Here is a 17,033-nt window from a genome sequence, read left to right on the forward strand (position 1 = left end):
ACAAACCATCGCTAGTTGGATGTCTGGCCAGCCCTGATTGTAGCCTCTTCCTCAGCCCAGGGTCCCCAAGATGACCTTTCTCAAGTGGACCTCTGGGTAGGTCCTAGAGGCACAATTGGCTCAGCAGCCCCCATAACCAGCAATTTGGTTCTCTGCTGAGTTAGTCAGCCAGAACGGATATGACGGATATGACGTGCACGCCCTAGGGGTGTCAGATCTTGCAGTGGAGCTGGAGGTCAACTCAAGGACACCGAGGGCCTAGTCTCTGCAAGGTATCCTTGCTTTGGCTGAGGCTAATCAACCCCTGACTCCAGCTTTTCACTAGAGAAAAACCAAAAGGAGCTCTCCATTTTAATGACAGATTTTTTTTATTTTTATTTAAAAAAAATTCAGATAGTCACCCAGACAAGCACCTCCCATGATAGAAGTGACAGGATAGCCAGAAGCCAGGATATAGAAGGACCAGCACCCTGCAGGGCCAGCGTGCCTTGGCTGGAGTCTGGGCTACCTCACTAGCCCTGGGGACAGAGAGAATTTGTCCTGAGCTTCCAAGGGCTAAGGGCGAGCTGGCCTGGTAGGCGCAGTTGACCCCAATACAGGCTCTTCCTGGCAAGCAATAGGCAATTCAGGTTCACAGTGGCTTGGCATATGGGTCCCATAAAGCCAGGCAGCTGCTCTGAGTGTTCCCAGCGGGCTTTGGCCACAGCTAAAGCAAGAAGTAGGCTGGGTTTAGGGTCCTCAGACGCTATCAGCAGGGACAAACTATTGTCCCTCAGTTAAAGCAGGTGGCTCCTAAGGTGAATCCTGTGAACATTCTGGGGGTTCCTGAAGGCAACAAACTGCCCACATGTCTTGGGCAGTGGGACTCAAGACAGTAGAGTCTTGTCTACAGCATCCCGCCCGGGCTGGTTCAGGATGGAGGTACATGGGAGGGGTTGCTTGCTTGAGTCAGGAGTTCTTCCCGCTGAACTGGGATGAAGCCAGGAAGGTCAAGATGGGTCAGGCCTTGGCTTCGAGTCTCAAGCCTGTCACGCTGTCCTCCACACCATCCTCTGGGAGTAGCGGTGGTGCTGAGGGTTGTGGTCCCTTTAGGTTTCCATCCTGCAGGCTTAGTACCTGCACAGAATTCTCCAAGGGGCTCAGCTCCTGGGGCAGGGGCAGGGGCTGGTGGCGCCGCCGCCGGCAGTACCTCAAGCCGTCCAGCGCAGCCCCGACAAAGCAGATGATGGAGAGTACCAGGAAGTACAAGGAGTAGATAGTGAACTGAAAGAGAGAGTTTGGGTGACCTCGGGTTTTGTTCCCCCACCCCTGCCTGCCCTTGCCCCATCTAGGGGCAAGGTTCATCATTCAGCCACCAGGTGGCCAGAGGAGTCATAGGCCTTGCCCAAGGGCAGATACCAAGGTGCTTGGTCCCTTGCCCTCTATCCCCCACAACATGGTCAACTACAAAGGGTACCTATCACTTCCCCAGGGATTTTGTGTCTGACATCTGTGTGGTCCTCGGGGACTGGTCCCCAGGCTCTAATGCATGAAACTGACTTTCTTAGCCCCCAGGACAATGATCCAGGCTTCTCCTAGGTCCTGGCCTAACCTTGACTTGCCTGGCACAACCTTGACTTGCTTGGCACAGCAGTGACCAAGAAGAGACAGGCATGCACGGGTCATGCCCCTTCCGGAAGGACCAGATATGTTCCTCCCAGGGAGGAACCTAACTACTGCCAAATGTCCATGAAGGTCCTGGAACTTGCAGTGATCCAGTTGAAGGCAGGTGAGTATCCTGAAGCCTCTTGGGACACTTTCATAAAAGATCGCATTTGGAGTAAACCAGGAATGACTCATGAGAGACTTTTGTTCCCAAGAAGACAGGATGGACATCCTTTCCCCGTTCTTCCCGTGTCAATCAAACCCCTGGGTGCTGTGGGCAACACTCACTGGGGTGGGAGGAGAACACCTATCTCTAGGGTTGATAAGGGAGTAGCAATGGCTATGTAACAACCCTAAGGGTCCTCGTGTGTGTGTGTGTGTGTGTGTGTGTGTGTGTGTGTGTAACATCTTCTGGATTCTGGCTAAACACCACATCCTGAGTCTAATGCAGGAGAACAGCACAAGGCACCTGAATCGCTGCATGATTTCTGGGTAGGATGAAGCCAAACTTAAAAAACAGCAAATATCGAGGCTGGCTCCCAGCCACAGTCCCAAGTTCCACCCTGGTTCTCAGTGGTCTCCGGCTCTGGTCCCACTGCCTGGACTTCTGCCCTGGCCCTTGTCTGAACTCAGGGCGCGAGGCAGGAGAGGGCAGAGCAGGAGACTGTGTCTCTCTTGACTGTGAACAAAACCCAATGCTCGGAAGGACGCTAGCCAGGGAAAAGCCAGTACCCGTCTCACACTCTGACCGGAGGAAGCAGGGACTAAAGCCAGAATGCCCCTCGTCCCTCATGGGGTCCCCGGCTACAGTCTGTGCTAATGAGTAGGACTGACCAAGGGCCCCAGAGAAGGGAAGGGGTTCTCTGGTGGTCTTTGGGAAAGAGCTGATCCAGTCCCCTTCCTACTGAGCCCCGTACCCCATTCCTCTGAGGCTCATTAACAAGGGGGCCTCTTGCAGGGTAGCTGGAATGGGTGGGGGTCATAGGCAAGAGTGGGAACACAAGGCAGCACAAGTCTCTAAGGTCCCACCCATGTGACTCCCACAGTCTGAACGAGAGGCAGGCTATGGAGGGAGCACACCGGCCTTAGAGGCCAGTGACTGGAAGACAAACCACATGGTAAGCGTGAGCTGGGCCACACTAGGTGCCCCCCGGGGTTTCTCTGGACGGCTCTTCCCCACTTGAGGAGCCACTACTCATCTAAGGACAGAGACAGTCTCCCCCAGGAGGAACTTATGCCCTTCCAAGCCAGTGAACTGTTTCTTAGCCCAACCCACCATGGACCTCACCCAGTACTGTGAGTCAACCCAAGGCTCCTGGGTACACAGAGCAGCTGGGTGGTAACGGGGAATTATGTCCGCTTCTCAGTCTGGATCTACCACCCTGTGGGTCAAGAAAGACTTGCCTGTTCTGGGTTCAGCCTGACGGGGTGTGCATTGAGGGATTTAGCCAGGCTGGAGCAGATCCAAGCTTTACATGGCAAGACTCTGGCATCCCCACTTCAAAGGTCTATTCAAATCGTACCAGCCAGCTTCCCAGTGGGATGGTCTGTTCCTGCATGTGCAAACACCTGCTCCATCTGCGCCTCCTCACTGGCCAGCCAGACTCAGTGACAAGGCTGTACCAACTAGGGATCCTCAGCGGGTTGGGACTTCTTCATGACATACACCAACCAACCTTGGCAGGCCTCCAGCCAAGGGAAACCTAGGCTCCAGGAAGACCAACAGTTCTCACAGGTTGCTAAGACACTGCCCAGCCACAGCCTGGGGCAGTCACTAAGGAGCTCAGTTACCACTCCTTCTCATGTTACCAAGCCTGGGCTTGGAAGATGCCCAGTTCCTCCATCACAACACCCCCCTCACAGAAGAGTCAAGTTTTCTCAGATACAAGAAAAATGCTGGCTGTGGTGGGAAAACTGTAAGTATCCCAAGAGAAGTCAGTAGGCCAACGCCACCTGATGCCAACTCCAACCAAGTGGCTCTGCCTTAGCTCCCTCCTGGATATGGACACTTCAGATATCATCCGACCTGGGCTTAAGGCTATCAGGTCTTGACGTGTGAGATAAAAGGTAAGGAACTGTGACGGTATACTTTCAGTGACACAGGCCCCAGAAAGGACATTCAAGGTCTGATAAAGACTCCTCAGAAATGGCTGACAATTCGGTCAACCTTCGAGGTCCAGCCACTTGGGGGCTAAGTCCAACCTGGACAGGAGCAGGGTAGAGGCTCGTGGGTAGATAAAAGTGGCTAGCCTTGCCACATCAAGTGCCCCTGGAAATGTGAGCCTGTCCCAACAGTCTCGCTCCCTGCTCCGATGTGGGCCACGTTCTGTATCACTCCCGTGACGATGGATCTGTGCTCCCTGAGAAGGGATCACAGAACGTGGATGCCAGGAGGCCTTACTGTGGCCACATAATGGATTCCCTCCCGCAAGGGTGAGAATGAAGGTGGGGCTTACCTGTCTCAGAACACTGAGGCCCAGACCCCGTTTGTCGGAGACCACAAGTGTGATGACGGTCTTGAGCACGGTGGCAAGGAATGTGTTGATCCCAAAGACCAAGGCGCAGAGCTCCTTAGACAGGGAAGACGCGATCTGAAAACTGAGAGGTGAAAAACACACTGTGGCCAGGTGATGGCTGGCGCGCGCCTTCAACCCCAACACTCGGGAGGCAGAGGCAGAGGCAGGCGGATCTCGGAGTTTGAGGCCAGCCTGGTCTACCGAGTGAGTTCCAGGACAGCCAGAGCCACACAGAGAAACCCTGTCTCGAAAAACCAAAAACCAAACAAACAAATGAACAAAGAACCCAAAACATACTCAAGCTACTCAAACTCACTGAGTAGGACAGGGAGAGGCAAGAACAAAGTCAGACTGGACACGGTGACAAATGTCATTCATTGTCATTCACCCAGCACAGGAGGAAGAAGCAGGTGAATGTTGTCATTCCAGGCCAGTCTGGTCTACACAGTGAGATGCTATCTAATTAAACAAACAAACAAACAAATAAATAAACGAAGAACACAGAGCCAGGGAGACTCCTCATCTACTCGGGGATATACCAACGTACCAAGTCACACAACCCCACCCACCACCAGACTCACGGTTAAGTTCCTGGATACACAACTCTAAAATCCCCATCCACAACCACCAAGTCCCCTACTCCAGCCCCAATCTAGCAATACTGTGCACAGCACTGCTCCTGGTCCCAGCCTCTCCCTACACACACCCACCAATGAACGGTAGCTGACCCAGGGTAGGAATGGGGCTCAGGATGTGTTTAGAGAGACTGACTCCAGGAGACTGGGAACAGAAAGGTACTCTCAATTCAGGAGGCAGGAGTACATGGCCAGAGAAGTATGCCAGTGGCTATGTGGCCAGAGAGAGAAGTATGCCAGTGGCTGTGTGGCCAGAGAAGTATGCCGGTGACTGTGGCCAGAGAATGTGAGCGGGCTGTCCAAGGAGGGAAAGTGTTAGAATTATGCAGCCCTGGGAGGTAAGAGCCAAAGTCTTTCCAGAGGGGTAGAGGACAGGGAGGCAAAAGAAGGCAAGTGCCTGTGTGTGGTGTGAGCACATGTACATATGCTATGCACAGTGCAGTGTTAAGTACATATGGTGTATGAAATCTGTGTTTATCTGACTATCTGTCTATCCATCCATCCATCCATCCATCCATCCATCCATCCATCCATCCATCTATCTATCTATCTATCTATCTATCTATCTATCTATCTATCTATCTATCTATCTGTAGCATGTGGTATGCTAACCCATGTACATGGACAATGTACACATAAATTGTATGGTGCCAGTTCACATGGAATGGATGGTGTATGTGTGTTGTCTGTTCGGTGATATGAGTATATGTCTGAGAGTCTATTTTGAGTTTCTTTTAGACAAGGTCTCACCATATATCTGGCTGGTCTGGAACTCAGAGATCTGTCTGCCTCTGCTTCCTGAGTTCCGGGATTAAAAGCGTGCACCACCACACCCAGCTCTATAAGCATGTTTGATGCCTATGTGGCATGAGTTGAGTGTGTCCTCAACACTCAGCAGTGTGTGCTCTCTCAGTTCCAGTCTGGATAGGGTCTCAGGAAAGGCATGCTAGTGCCATCCGGAGAGATCACCTGCAGTCAGAGCCAGCAAACTCTGCAACAGTGTTCAGAGGAGCTGGGAGAGCACGTGGGGCAAGCCCAGGAAAGGGGCAGGCCAAATGCCGGCAAAAAAGTGTAACAGGGTCTCCAAGGTGAGGATAAGGGACAACAGGAGAAGGAGGCGGGATGCTAGTCAACTTTAGGTAGCCTACGGGTCAGCAACACTATAGAGGTTCAGGAAGGACTGGCGGAGATGGGAGGGAACTGGGGGAGGTAGCGGATTCACTGTCCTTACGGGGGTTGTGGGGCCCAGAAAAGCCAATGCAGTAGACACAGCTGAGTGTCTAGACGGGTTAGACCTCCCACACAACTGTCCGCATTGCCTTGTGCTCCCCAACAGAGCCTTCCAGAAGCCTCTCCCCACACCATCCTACTCACGTGGCAATGGGCACAAGGAACTGGTAGGCCCCACGGAAAAGCACGTAGGCCACGTAGAGTATCCAGATGTTGGTGGACATGATAACCATACAGAAAACTAGCCCAGCCTGGATGGCTATAACACTTGCGATGACCAGCTTTGACCACAGAGCCCAACGGATCTTCACGAAGCCCGCGGAGAAGGACATGATGGCGCCTGGAGGTAGGAAGCATCAGCCATGGCTGAGCTTGGGCAAGTAGAACCATGGGACAGATGGGTAGGGGTTCAGGCTTAGTTAGGGTGGCTCTGGAAGAAGGGCAGGGTAGGGCAAAGCACAGGACAGCCTATGTTGGTGGTCTAGCCCAGGGCAAGTGATAGGGCTGGACTATAGCCCAGCTGGGAAGGGCAAGGGGCCTCCAGCGCATACTCAGCAGCGTGGAGGCAGCGTCTACGGCGCCATTGTAGTTGAGCTTTTGGTCAGCTTCTCTCCACAGGACATGCGTGTAGTACGAAATCAAGTAGTAGCCAGCAGAGTTGAAGACCCACCAGAGGCACCAGAGGCGCAGCTGGGGCTGCCGTGCATTTTCCACCAGCTCACGGAGCATGCACACCAGGAAGGAGTCTTTGCACATGCCCAGCACTCGCTCCAGTTTCCCGGGCTCTGGTCGCTCAGGGCCCGGGTGCATCTGGTCCAGCTCACAGGGCGAGGCTCCTCGCACCAGTGCACTGCGGTTGAAAAAGAGGCTGTGCTTAGGTCGCTTCAGGAAGAGGGAGAGGCCCAGGCTGAAGATGACAAAGCCCAGGGAGATGTAGTTGAGGGACTGGTATCCCAGGGACAACAGCACCTGGCCCAACACAGAGCTGGTGAAGACTCCCAGCAACACGGCTGTCCTTGAGTAGCTGGCCATGCGCTGGTAGCGGGAGGGCTGCACCAGGGAGAAGATGTAGGAGGAGTAGGCGATGCGTGCGGCCATGGTGATGCTGTAGAAGACTTCCATGAGCTGCATGTGTAGTACAGAGTTGCCCAGCAGCAGCAACAGCCAGACACACACAAAGCTCAGGCATTGCAGGACCAGGACGGGCTTGTAGCGCAGGTAGTCTGTGAGCAGGAAGATTGGCACCAGCACGGTCATGTGAGAGTAGGGCAACACCGGAATGATCTCATTGGTCACCTGCGGGTAGGCAAGTACTGGTTATTAGCGACACTGGCTGCTCCACTGAGTCCAGTAGGGTTAGCAAGCCAAATGCTATCTTGCCCCCGTCTCCCTAATGACGACAAATGTACCTTCCATGTCCACACCCTGGCTGTTCAGGATCCAAGGGAGTCTAGGAACCAAGACCGTCTTCCAGCCTAAGAAACTGCAGACCCCAGGCCCAACCCACGGAAAGCTAGCAAACTGGGAGAAACCACCATTCAATGCATGCGGGTCATATTAACCCAAGCTTTCTGACTGGCACTCTTCTTAAACCTAAGTAGAAAATAGTACAATGGCCAGGAGACCCCAGTACAGATTTCTTCAGTTCTTTACAGGAAGAAAAGGAAGAGTAAGAGAATAGTAACGGGGTTGGGGTGGGGGTGGGGGAGCACAGCAGACAGCTAGGCAGGACACAGGGGAGGGAGGTGAGACTGGAGGAGGACAAGGCCATCCCGCTACCCCACCCCATAAGGCAGAAGTGGGCATGCTGCCTGCAAAATCCAACCTTCACGGCCTTCACCGAGGCTAACATCTGGAGGCCACCCTCACCTGGCTCCTGCTGTGGCTCAAGATGGGGGAGCTACCTGCTGCAGGGCGGAGGTCAGAAGGCATTGTCTCAGACACCACATTGCTGCCTGGGGAGGTGCCGGGGCCCAGTAGTAGCATGGGCAGACCAAACCAGGTGCCTTAGGCCCTCTGGACGCTCGGCAGGGAGAGCCTCTATCTCAGTGAGGCCCAGATGTCTGCCTGACCTCTCCCTGGGAGGCAGACATGCTTGGTACTTCCTTCTAGGCCAGGATGAGTTTCAGCAGGGAACCCCCTTAGACCTCACGTTAGATCTGGCTAATGGGCACATACGGGAGCCAGATGGGCACTCCCGGGCTCCCAGAGGCTGGGACTCAGGTCCCAATGACTCCCACGCTAAGGCTAACTCAGCCCAACCAGTAGCAACAAGGACTCAAAACAGAACCTGGGTCAGTATGGAGGGGAGGTCTCAAGCTGAGATGGATTGCTGACACCCCCAGGCCAGCTGCAGGCTACCTCAGGCAGCTAGGGAGCCAGACCTCAGAGACCTCTCTTCCCCCTTCTTCATCTAGCCCTATCAAAAGACGGCATGAAGCACACGTTCAAAAATGAACGGCTTCCCGGTCTGCTTGGATTTAAGCTCATTAGCAGAGTTTCAATAGGACCCTCTGTTCCCGTGGCTGAGTAAGAAGAAAATGCCTTCAATAATCTCTTTACATAAACAGCTGAGTCCCTCCCGGAGGCAGGTGCCAAGCAAGGTGGGGCGTGGCTGGACATGGGCTCTCTCACCAGGATGGCAGATGAGCCACCCCGGCAGTAAAGGTCAGCACTCCTTCATCTGCATTCTTCCTCATCCCCAAGGCAGGCACAGGTTTCCTCTCTTGGAGCCCAGCGACACGTAGTCTGGCTGGGCTAACAAATCAAAGCCAAGTGAGCAGGTGGGGGGTTAGGGTGGACCACACTCAGTCTCTCTGGCCTCTGTAGTCTCCCGCAGCCTTAGCTGCAAATATATATATCAAACCAGGAAAAGAACTCCTAGCCCACACCGCTGTTCCCCTACCCTCCAACGACAACATGCCTGCATGATTGTGAAGTTACGTTGCAGGAGGTAGGGCGTGATGAAGCTCTCCCCAGGCCGCAGCTGCGCCATGAAGCCGAAGAAGCAGAGATAGAACACGAGGCATCGCCAGGACTTGAGTTCACGGTTCTGCCTGGGATCCTCACATGCCTGTTTTTCTGCTGCGTGGCCATTGGGCACCATATTGCCCAGTTCCTCATGAGACCAGGTGACCAAAGATGGCACTCCACCTGGAAGGAAAAGCCAAGAGTCTGGGGTTAGCAAAGGAGCCCACAGGGACACTCTAGTCCCCAATCTCTCTGCTGAGACCCAGTGTCAACCTCGGGGGCTGCTGGCCCCACACCCAAATCAACCGGCTCTGTCAACCTGAGATCTACTAGGAGCCTAATCCCTCAGACCAGGCCAGCACAGCTTCCAGGAGTCTTCAAGCAAAGCCAAGCCTCAGTCACCTAGATCTATTTAACTGTTAATCAAAGTCACATAAACTGATTATCTTACTTTATTACGTAAGTGAATAACATTTAAAATCCAGGTTTGGAAGCACCTCAGCCTCATTCCAGGGGCTTGGTAGCCTGTGGCCCTACAGGTCTTAGGAACAGCTGGCGTCAGTTGGTGTTGATAGCGACTGTTCTAGCGGTATCCTGGGCGGAGCAAGGACAAGAGGAGGGGACTCTGCTAGGCTAGGACACCAGGGGTGCCCCAAGACACAACAGGGAGGTCAGTGGGGGTGGCTGTGAGTACACAGATCTGACATGCATTCTCCCCACAGCAGGGGAATGCAGTTCTAAAGAACACTTGTCATAAGAAGGAGGGGCAGTGGGGGGAGGGCAGGAGTTCACCAGGAGTTTAGAGTCACCATGGGCAAGGCAAAGCAAGCTCTGGAAAGGATTATGGGACAGAGTGGGAGCTGACCTGTGGGACTCCATAGTTCTCTGTAGGACTTCGAGAGTGAAACAGACAGAAGCCTGAGGAGGGGGTGGAGCTGACACTCAGATGACTACAGGCTTCCTCCCAAAGGCAGGTGGAGTCCAGCCACCAGTGGCCTGTCTAGTTGCTGACCCTCTGACCTCACGCCATACAGGCCCAAAGCACTCTCAGGTATTTGTGGTGCATAAGGACTAGCCTGTACAGTGTGTTTTTCTCTCCCTGATTCTGTCCCGGACACAGGCTGCTCTGGTGCAGGTGGTCATTGCCAATCTCCTAACGGAAAGGCAGCAGCAGCATCCCCTCATCAGGACCCCACATTATCCTGGCTCATTTGTACAGCCGCATGTATGCCACAGGTTCATGTGCTTCAGGCTTTCTGTACAGGGCACTGGTGTAGGTCAAAAGGGAGTTATCATAAAGCTATTCTGCTCCTGGAGTAGAGGGTGGGTATCATATATAGGAGCTGGGGAGCTAAGATAGGTTGGCAGTGTGTGGCACGGGAGTTGGGGGGGAGCTATACTGACGGCCTGCTCCTCTATAACAGGTTCCTCATTACAGTCTGCTCCAGGACGTATCTGCAGATCCGGACTAGGGTAGAATCCTCTCCAACCCCTGAGCAGAGGACAAATGAAGACTCTCTTGATGTAAGAACTTCAGGGGTTCAGATTCTCAGTCCACGGACCCTACACTAAGACCTAGGATGTCCTCTTGAGTTCCCACAAAACACAGAGGCTCAAGAAAGAAAAGGGACCTGTGGGGTCCTCAGTGCGTGCTGTCCCACTGGGACTCAGAGTTATACCATGCAGCTGTAAGGACTGCCCAGGAGCCCTTCCTGTAAATCCTGTTTCTGTGATAAGGCAGAAGCTGGGTAACACCTGGGCCCCTAAAGAAGCAGGGGTTTGTGGGTTTGCTTGTTGGGAACTGCAAGGAAGGGCAAGCCAGGGTGCAGAATTCCAGGGGTCCAGAAGGCAGGAATGTGGCCCCGGAAGCTACAGGGTCTGGGACAGGACACAAATGGAAACAAGCAGCCAGGCAGGGGGCCTGGCTGGAGAAGACACAAACACAGGCTCCGGCACCTCAGCTGGACAGACTGACCTCTGTCCTGCCTGGCCTTGTTTTTCAAAACTTCCCCAGAGCTACACAAACAGCCAAGGAGGACAGGGTACCCAGGAGGTTCAGTCCTTGGCATTGACCCCTCCAGAGAGGCCAAGGCAGATGCAAATAGAGCTCAGCCGTTCCCCAGCACATATTGCTGGGGCTGGCCAGATTAAACAATTGTCCATGGCAACTGCATTTGCTCAACCAAAGCAGTCCCCAGACTCAGTGGTGGCCAGGAATGTAGCTAAGTCTAGGACTCTGTGGCCAGAATGGGCTTAGGAAGCCCCAGGAATTGGCCCTCATCGGAAAGGTGCCATCCCCAGAGGTGAAAGGAACATGTCTACTTGGTGTCCTTTGGTATTCAGAGACAGCAGACGTTATCAGACACCAGTAAAGAGCAAATTCCATATTATCCCATACATATAGCTTCATAGACTCCTGAGGCTTCTACACCCAGGTGGATGGGGGTCGGAGCTGGACACAGTGAATTTATCACGGCCTTACCCAGGGGTCTGTCTGAAGATCTGGCTTCAGAACTTCAATGCCCAGCCACAGCTGGAAGAGGGCCACTCCAACAACTCCTGGAACCCACATGACATGAACATCTAGGATTATCAGATTGGAAGAGCTACACCACCCTGACTGCTGCTCAGATGGGCAAGTGGCTCTCGTGCTCAAGGCCCACGAAATGGACTCCTGTTTGTCCTCTAAGATCCTGAAAACCCTACCTACCCACCAAGCCCACACTCAGATCTGTTCAAGGGGACATGACCCCATCACAGCAAGATCCTCTGAGATCTCAGGGACTAATCTCAAACCACATGACTGGCAAGGATGTGCTCACAGGGGGCACACAGGCATCTCCTATTTCTGGGGAACCAATTGCAAGGCTACAGTCCAGTGCCCAGACCATGCCTTCACCTTAAACACCTGTTCAACAGAAATGCCTACTTGTCTGGTGACTAGGAACCAGGGACTGTTAAAGCCCCGGACTGTTACCTAGGCAGAGACTGCCAGTCGGTTTATTCCACTCTACCCTAGGCAGCATCATTCCTACAGAGTCAGTCGGGCTATGATGCAATGCCTCCCTTCTCTACAGCAGCGCCCAGGTTGCTCTTCCTGGCAGAGCTAGGCTCAGCTCAGACAAAACCCATCCCGAGAGGCAAGATGGGAGATGCGTCGTCGGCTTAGCTGAAGAAACTGAATGTAGAAGGAGCTCATGCCACGCAGGCATGACAGCTGAACCTGGACTCCATACCCCATACGAATGCAGTGTTGCTTCATAACCTGCGACCTCTTCCAGGCAACTGAAAGAAACCCTTGGCAGCCCTGTAGGGCTGTGGTATAGGGGAGGGGCTTGACACAGTCCTTTCTGAGCAACCTAGAGAAGACCGGGTAGGGAGTGTGGAAACACATCCATTCACAAAATTCTTTCCATGGCACCCCAAAATCAAAGCGAAAGTAAGTAGCACCTTCATTTTGTCTCAAAACAGGAAGGTTTATTTTAATCTTGGAAGGCTCGTGTTAGGGGGGTGGGGCAGCCCTGTTGCCCCCCATTGTGAAAGCTGAGTGCTGAATGTATCTTTGCCACAGGCTCTGATGCGCAGAGTCACCCCTTGCCTCGGCCCATTCAGAACACAGGTCTCTCTGAAAGAAGTCGGCAGGTGCAAAGCAGTCCCTTGTTGTGGGGCACATGTGGCTCTGCTAGGTCGCAGTATCTGCCTGTGTTCTGCTTAGTCCATCCGGGCTGCTGGGGTTCATGTCCTCAAGTCTCCCTGGGAGGAGGCTACTTCTTTAAAGTCAGGCAAGCAACTGCGAAGATTTAGTCTATCTTCACTGAGGGAAGCCACAAAACAACTTCCTTAACAGCCTGCTTAGGTTCTGACCTGCATACTGAAGACAGGCAGATGGGGCCTGGGCGCCTTCACAGAGTGAGGAGTTTTCATGAATATGGTTTATACTCAGGCTATTAGCCACACTCCTCAAGAGTTTTCAAGAGGAATGTGGACAGAGTCCTGGGAATGATTCCTGTCACAGAGATGCTGGAAGCACACCAAGCACTGGCTGCGGGTGGCTGTGCAGGCTGCAGGAATCTCTTGTTCCAAGGGGAAGTTGTTAGAGCTGTCTGGTGCCTAAAACCTCTAAGCTAAACAATGGGGCTTGGAGACTGGCCACGTACCAGGCGTGAGCAGCGGGGGTTCCTTGCGGACAACACGTGCTCTTAAGGCGGCTGGGGCAGGCGATTCCTGACCTCAGGAAGGTACTTTAAAGGCAAAAGAAACTCGGTTCCAGAGGGATGACGAGAGAAATGGCGCTCAGAGGTCCCACCAGGCAGCCTGGGGAATTTACCCTCGGGAGCGGTCTGCAACTATGCGCCCAGGGTGCCCGCCAGCACTGACTATTGCGCTGGAACCTAGGCTTCCAATGCTGAGGTCCTCGCCTGTGCTCGGCATTCACACGTGGACTCTGACACCCCGCAGACACCGGCCCGCGGCCCGCACCCAACTGCCCCTATGCATCCCAAAGATCTCTGCCGGTCTTCCACCCAGCTGACCCCGCATGCGCTTTTCTTTCGCTCCACAGGCTGTAGGTACGCCCCAAACCTTACCCGGAGCTTCTCAGTGCCTCAAGCGACCCCCTAATACCCTTTAGTGTAGAACTCAGCCAGAGCCCCGCTTTCACCGTCAGGAAGCCTGAAGGACCAGAACCGCGCCTTGTGCTATCCTGTTGTTCCCCAGGCACTCACAGTTTGGATCTGTTTCCCCAGCTCTGCACCCCACAGGCCCATACCTGATTCAGTCAGCAGCGGCAGCCTGGATCGCGCACATGCACACTACAACACCCACAAACCCGCGCGGGCCCTAGGGCAGCGTGGAGGGGCGGGACTACCTAGACTGACCACGCCCCAAAGCGTGGCCACCACGGCGGGTCGGGGACCCGCAGCCGCGGAACTACTAGGGGGGGCGGAGCAAACACCTGGCCACACCCACAGAGACTCCCACAAAAGAGTCGTGCATGCGCTCTCCACACTGCGCGGTTAGTCACCATCTAGGTCTTGTGCTTCTCGGTGGCTTGGACGGCCCGCAGCGCGTCTGCCAGCTTGTACGCTCAGACTCCACACTCTACACCTCTAGACTCCTTGCCCCTTCAGGACGCTCTCCCTGCGTCCCCTCTCCCGTGCTCCTTCCCCACGCCACTGCTCTCCATACTGCGCTTCTTCCCCGCCCCTCACCCCTCACCCCTCACCCCTCACCCCCGACTACTCTTCACCCGACCCCTCGGCCCCAGCGCGCCTGGCCGGCCTGAGCCCCATAACGAGCCCCTTACCCGGCTGGACTGGGTCGTGGCTCACAGCCGACTGCCGGGTCTGATCGAGTGCTGAGCACAGAGGTGACTGCCGGGCTTAGGCCCGAGGCCCCGCCCCGGATCCGCCCCTGTCCCTACTAGCTGCAGAAGTCTGCTCCGGCTCTTTCGGGCTCCTCTGAAAACCCGTGCCCGGGGTCCACCTGCTAAAGTAGTCCAGGGACCTGGGCACTGGCCAGCCATGGACTACGGGCTAGAGTTGCACTGTCTGCACCACCAGTGCACGCCCCTCGTTTGGGTACCGATGGATTGTGCTTGGCTGTGTAGGGAGACCCCAAGCCCAGGAAGGGAGCATCTGGCGCTCCCTCTCTCCCTCCCTCTCTCTCTCTCTCTCTCTCTCTCTCTCTCTCTCTCTCTCTCTCTCTCTCTCTCTCTCTCTCACACACACACACACACACACCACCCGCCTTCTATCAACCAGACTTTGTTAACAGGGACAGAAGAGGCCTAAGTGTTTTAGGCCACCGACCTCACCCTTGCCCCCATCCTCTGACGTCCCCGCCCCTCCCAACCCCCTTCCAGCAGGGATACTAAGCTAAGACTCTGCAAATGGAAGGACGCTGGCAGCTTGCGACGAGGTAGGAGGGGGCGGGGTCCAAGCCAGCCTCTCTCTTGATGGGCTTTGGTGGAGTACTTGTGCAGGGCAGGGGTCACAACCATACCCAAACGGGGAGGGGCATGGGTCCAAAGGGGAATGACTCATCAGCAACTCTGGCTTAACAGATCCCAAGGTGGTAGGATGCAGGGTGGTGAGACTCACGGGTCACCTGTGGGTATGGGGGTCCCAGGTATGGATGGCTTCAGCTCCTCCCCCAGCCAATGGCGGCCACACCCCTCTGGACTTAGGTCCTCAGTAGTACTTGCAAACGTACTGGCCACCTAGTTACTGGACAAGGGGAACTCAACCCTTGAGCCCAAGGCATTGCCTAGGAAGCTGGGATGTTTCTCAGGTTAGAGCTGTGGAAAGCAGTGGTGGTATCACGAGGCATCCTCTCTGCATGTTGGCAGCATCAATGCATGTGCCCTGCCTGCTGCCCCATTTCCTGATGTGCAGAGTGGAAACAGTCACAAAGCCTGCCTGAGAAACCTGCAGGACCCTTGACGTTACCATGCCAGAGTCCTTGTGAGTAGAAAGGACAGGAACAGCTCTCAAATTATTTGTAAGCAGGAAGAATTTTAGGGAGAGCTGGAGGACTCCCATATCTGGCCATGTCAGTTTTCTGTACCATCAGGACATTACTTACAGCCTGAAGGGCAAGGCCTCAGGGCACCGGTCCTGAGTAAGTGGCGAAGAGAAGCCTATAAGAACCTTGCCCCATGGACAGGATGGAGGATGGGGGGGGGGTGACTTTCTGTGTGCCAGACAGGTCTGTGCCCTCGTGGGACTCCATGGGAAACACAGGATCAGGTAGTGGTACCCAGTCCACATGACCCGTATGTCATGGAGGGGTGAGCTCACCCTGACAAGCTCAGCATGGACTCCGGGGTACTGGGCTCCCTTCAGCCCTGTCTCTCACTGTGTTAGGATTCCTGAAGGAGCTGTTCCGTGGGGTGGGCTAGGGGTAGAATGGTCTCTGAATCATTTGGAGACAACCACTTAGGGAAGAACACGGAGGCTTCTAGAATGCCTCCTAAGACATCAGATGCTGGCTCTGAGAGATAGCACAGTCCTCTTGGGGAATGGATCAAGTATTTTGAGGAATGGCTTCTTGGATATATGATAACCTATCATTTGTTTAAGCGCTGGTGTAAGCACGCAATTGCTTTCAGTCTGGGCTGTGGGAGTGAAGGCTGGGACCCAGGATGGTGCCATGTGCTGGAGGGGTCAGGAAAAGTCAGGAGCCCCAATCTCAGAAGCTTCTAGCTTCCAGCCACAGTTGTCGTTGCAAGTTCACAATCCACAGACATATGGAGGAGCATGGTTGGGCTCTGCAGCTGAATCCCATATGATATCAAACCCATGCAGAGGGTCCCAACTTGTCCCCTAATATCAGCATTATTGTCCCCAGAGAACAAGTGTCCTTGCCCACCCAACATCATCCAAAGTCAGTCCACCAACACCCTACCTCTTCAGTAGAAGTGTGAGAGGCAAGGCTGTCTTGCGGGGTCTGGGCTCTGAGGTTAGGAGCAAGCAGTTCACCTCAACTTGGGGGTGCCTCTGGGGAGCCCTTTAATTCCAAACCCACTACCAGTAAGACTGAGTGGCACTTCTGCTATGTTCCGCTGTGCAGGGGAGTTTGAAGAATGAGATGGGCACTTGGCACTATCCTAGCCCCTGGCTGGCAGGGCTCACGAAGGAAAGAACCCCAACTGTCAATACCTCCCACAGTCCAGGCTTACTTGAGAGCATTCGGGTCCACCTAGGACAGATCCAGGAAGAGTAAGAACAGAATGAGGCTCCCCTGCCAGGCCCACTCCAGCCAGGGAACCCAGCAACCGTGCTCACTGTTAATGGTCCCAAAGTCCATAATGTTCCAGACCAAGGACCTGGCCCCTGGGGCCGGCCTAGCCTTTGCCCAGCTCCAGGAAAGCCAGGGCTCACATCTCCACAGCACCAGAGCCAAGCCAAGCTCTACTAGGATGACTGCTTTCCAAGAACCCACCTTCCTAGACCAGTAAGCAGCAAAATGTAGCCCAAAACACAGTGGAAATCTCAGTGTATACTGGTGGGATAAGCCATCCCTACCAGTTTGAACC

The 17,033-nt window shown here is 54.4% G+C and overlaps 1 protein-coding gene across 3 annotated transcripts; it reads right to left on the minus strand.

The window, feature by feature from the left end:
• Window positions 1–363: 363 nt before the first annotated feature.
• Window positions 364–14,432, minus strand: Slc19a1 (solute carrier family 19 member 1). Of its 3 annotated transcripts, none has more exons than XM_050141824.1 (6): window positions 14,301–14,432; window positions 8,949–9,178; window positions 6,577–7,321; window positions 6,170–6,365; window positions 4,101–4,242; window positions 364–1,263 (listed from the first exon to the last, which is right to left on the minus strand). In XM_050141824.1, the coding sequence occupies exons 2-6, from the start codon at window positions 9,129–9,131 to the stop codon at window positions 1,000–1,002; spliced, it is 1,530 nt and encodes a 509-aa protein (XP_049997781.1). In that variant the 5' UTR covers window positions 9,132–9,178; window positions 14,301–14,432; the 3' UTR covers window positions 364–999. The 3 variants fall into 3 exon arrangements, with proteins under 3 accessions (XP_049997781.1, XP_049997792.1, XP_049997801.1); XM_050141835.1 differs by lacking the exon at window positions 14,301–14,432 and adding an exon at window positions 13,764–13,855; XM_050141844.1 differs by lacking the exon at window positions 14,301–14,432 and adding an exon at window positions 13,153–13,238.
• Between the last annotated feature and the right edge of the window lie 2,601 nt (window positions 14,433–17,033).

This window comes from Alexandromys fortis, unplaced genomic scaffold (assembly GCF_014885135.2).
Source record: "Alexandromys fortis isolate MF-2015 unplaced genomic scaffold, M_Fortis_MF-2015_v1.1 scaffold_9, whole genome shotgun sequence".
Taxonomy (NCBI): Eukaryota; Metazoa; Chordata; class Mammalia; order Rodentia; family Cricetidae; genus Alexandromys; species Alexandromys fortis.

Bases quoted from the DNA above. Each gene is read 5' to 3' on its own strand.
- Slc19a1 (XM_050141824.1), bottom strand. From the start codon at position 9,131: ATGGTGCCCAATGGCCACGCAGCAGAAAAACAGGCATGTGAGGATCCC. The intron at 4,243-6,169 runs GTGAGTAGGATG...TTCACCTCTCAG, and splicing joins TTCCTTGTGCCCATTGCCAC to TTTTCAGATCGCGTCTTCCC. The intron at 1,264-4,100 runs GTAAGCCCCACC...TCTCTCTTTCAG, and splicing joins GCCTCAGTGTTCTGAGACAG to TTCACTATCTACTCCTTGTA.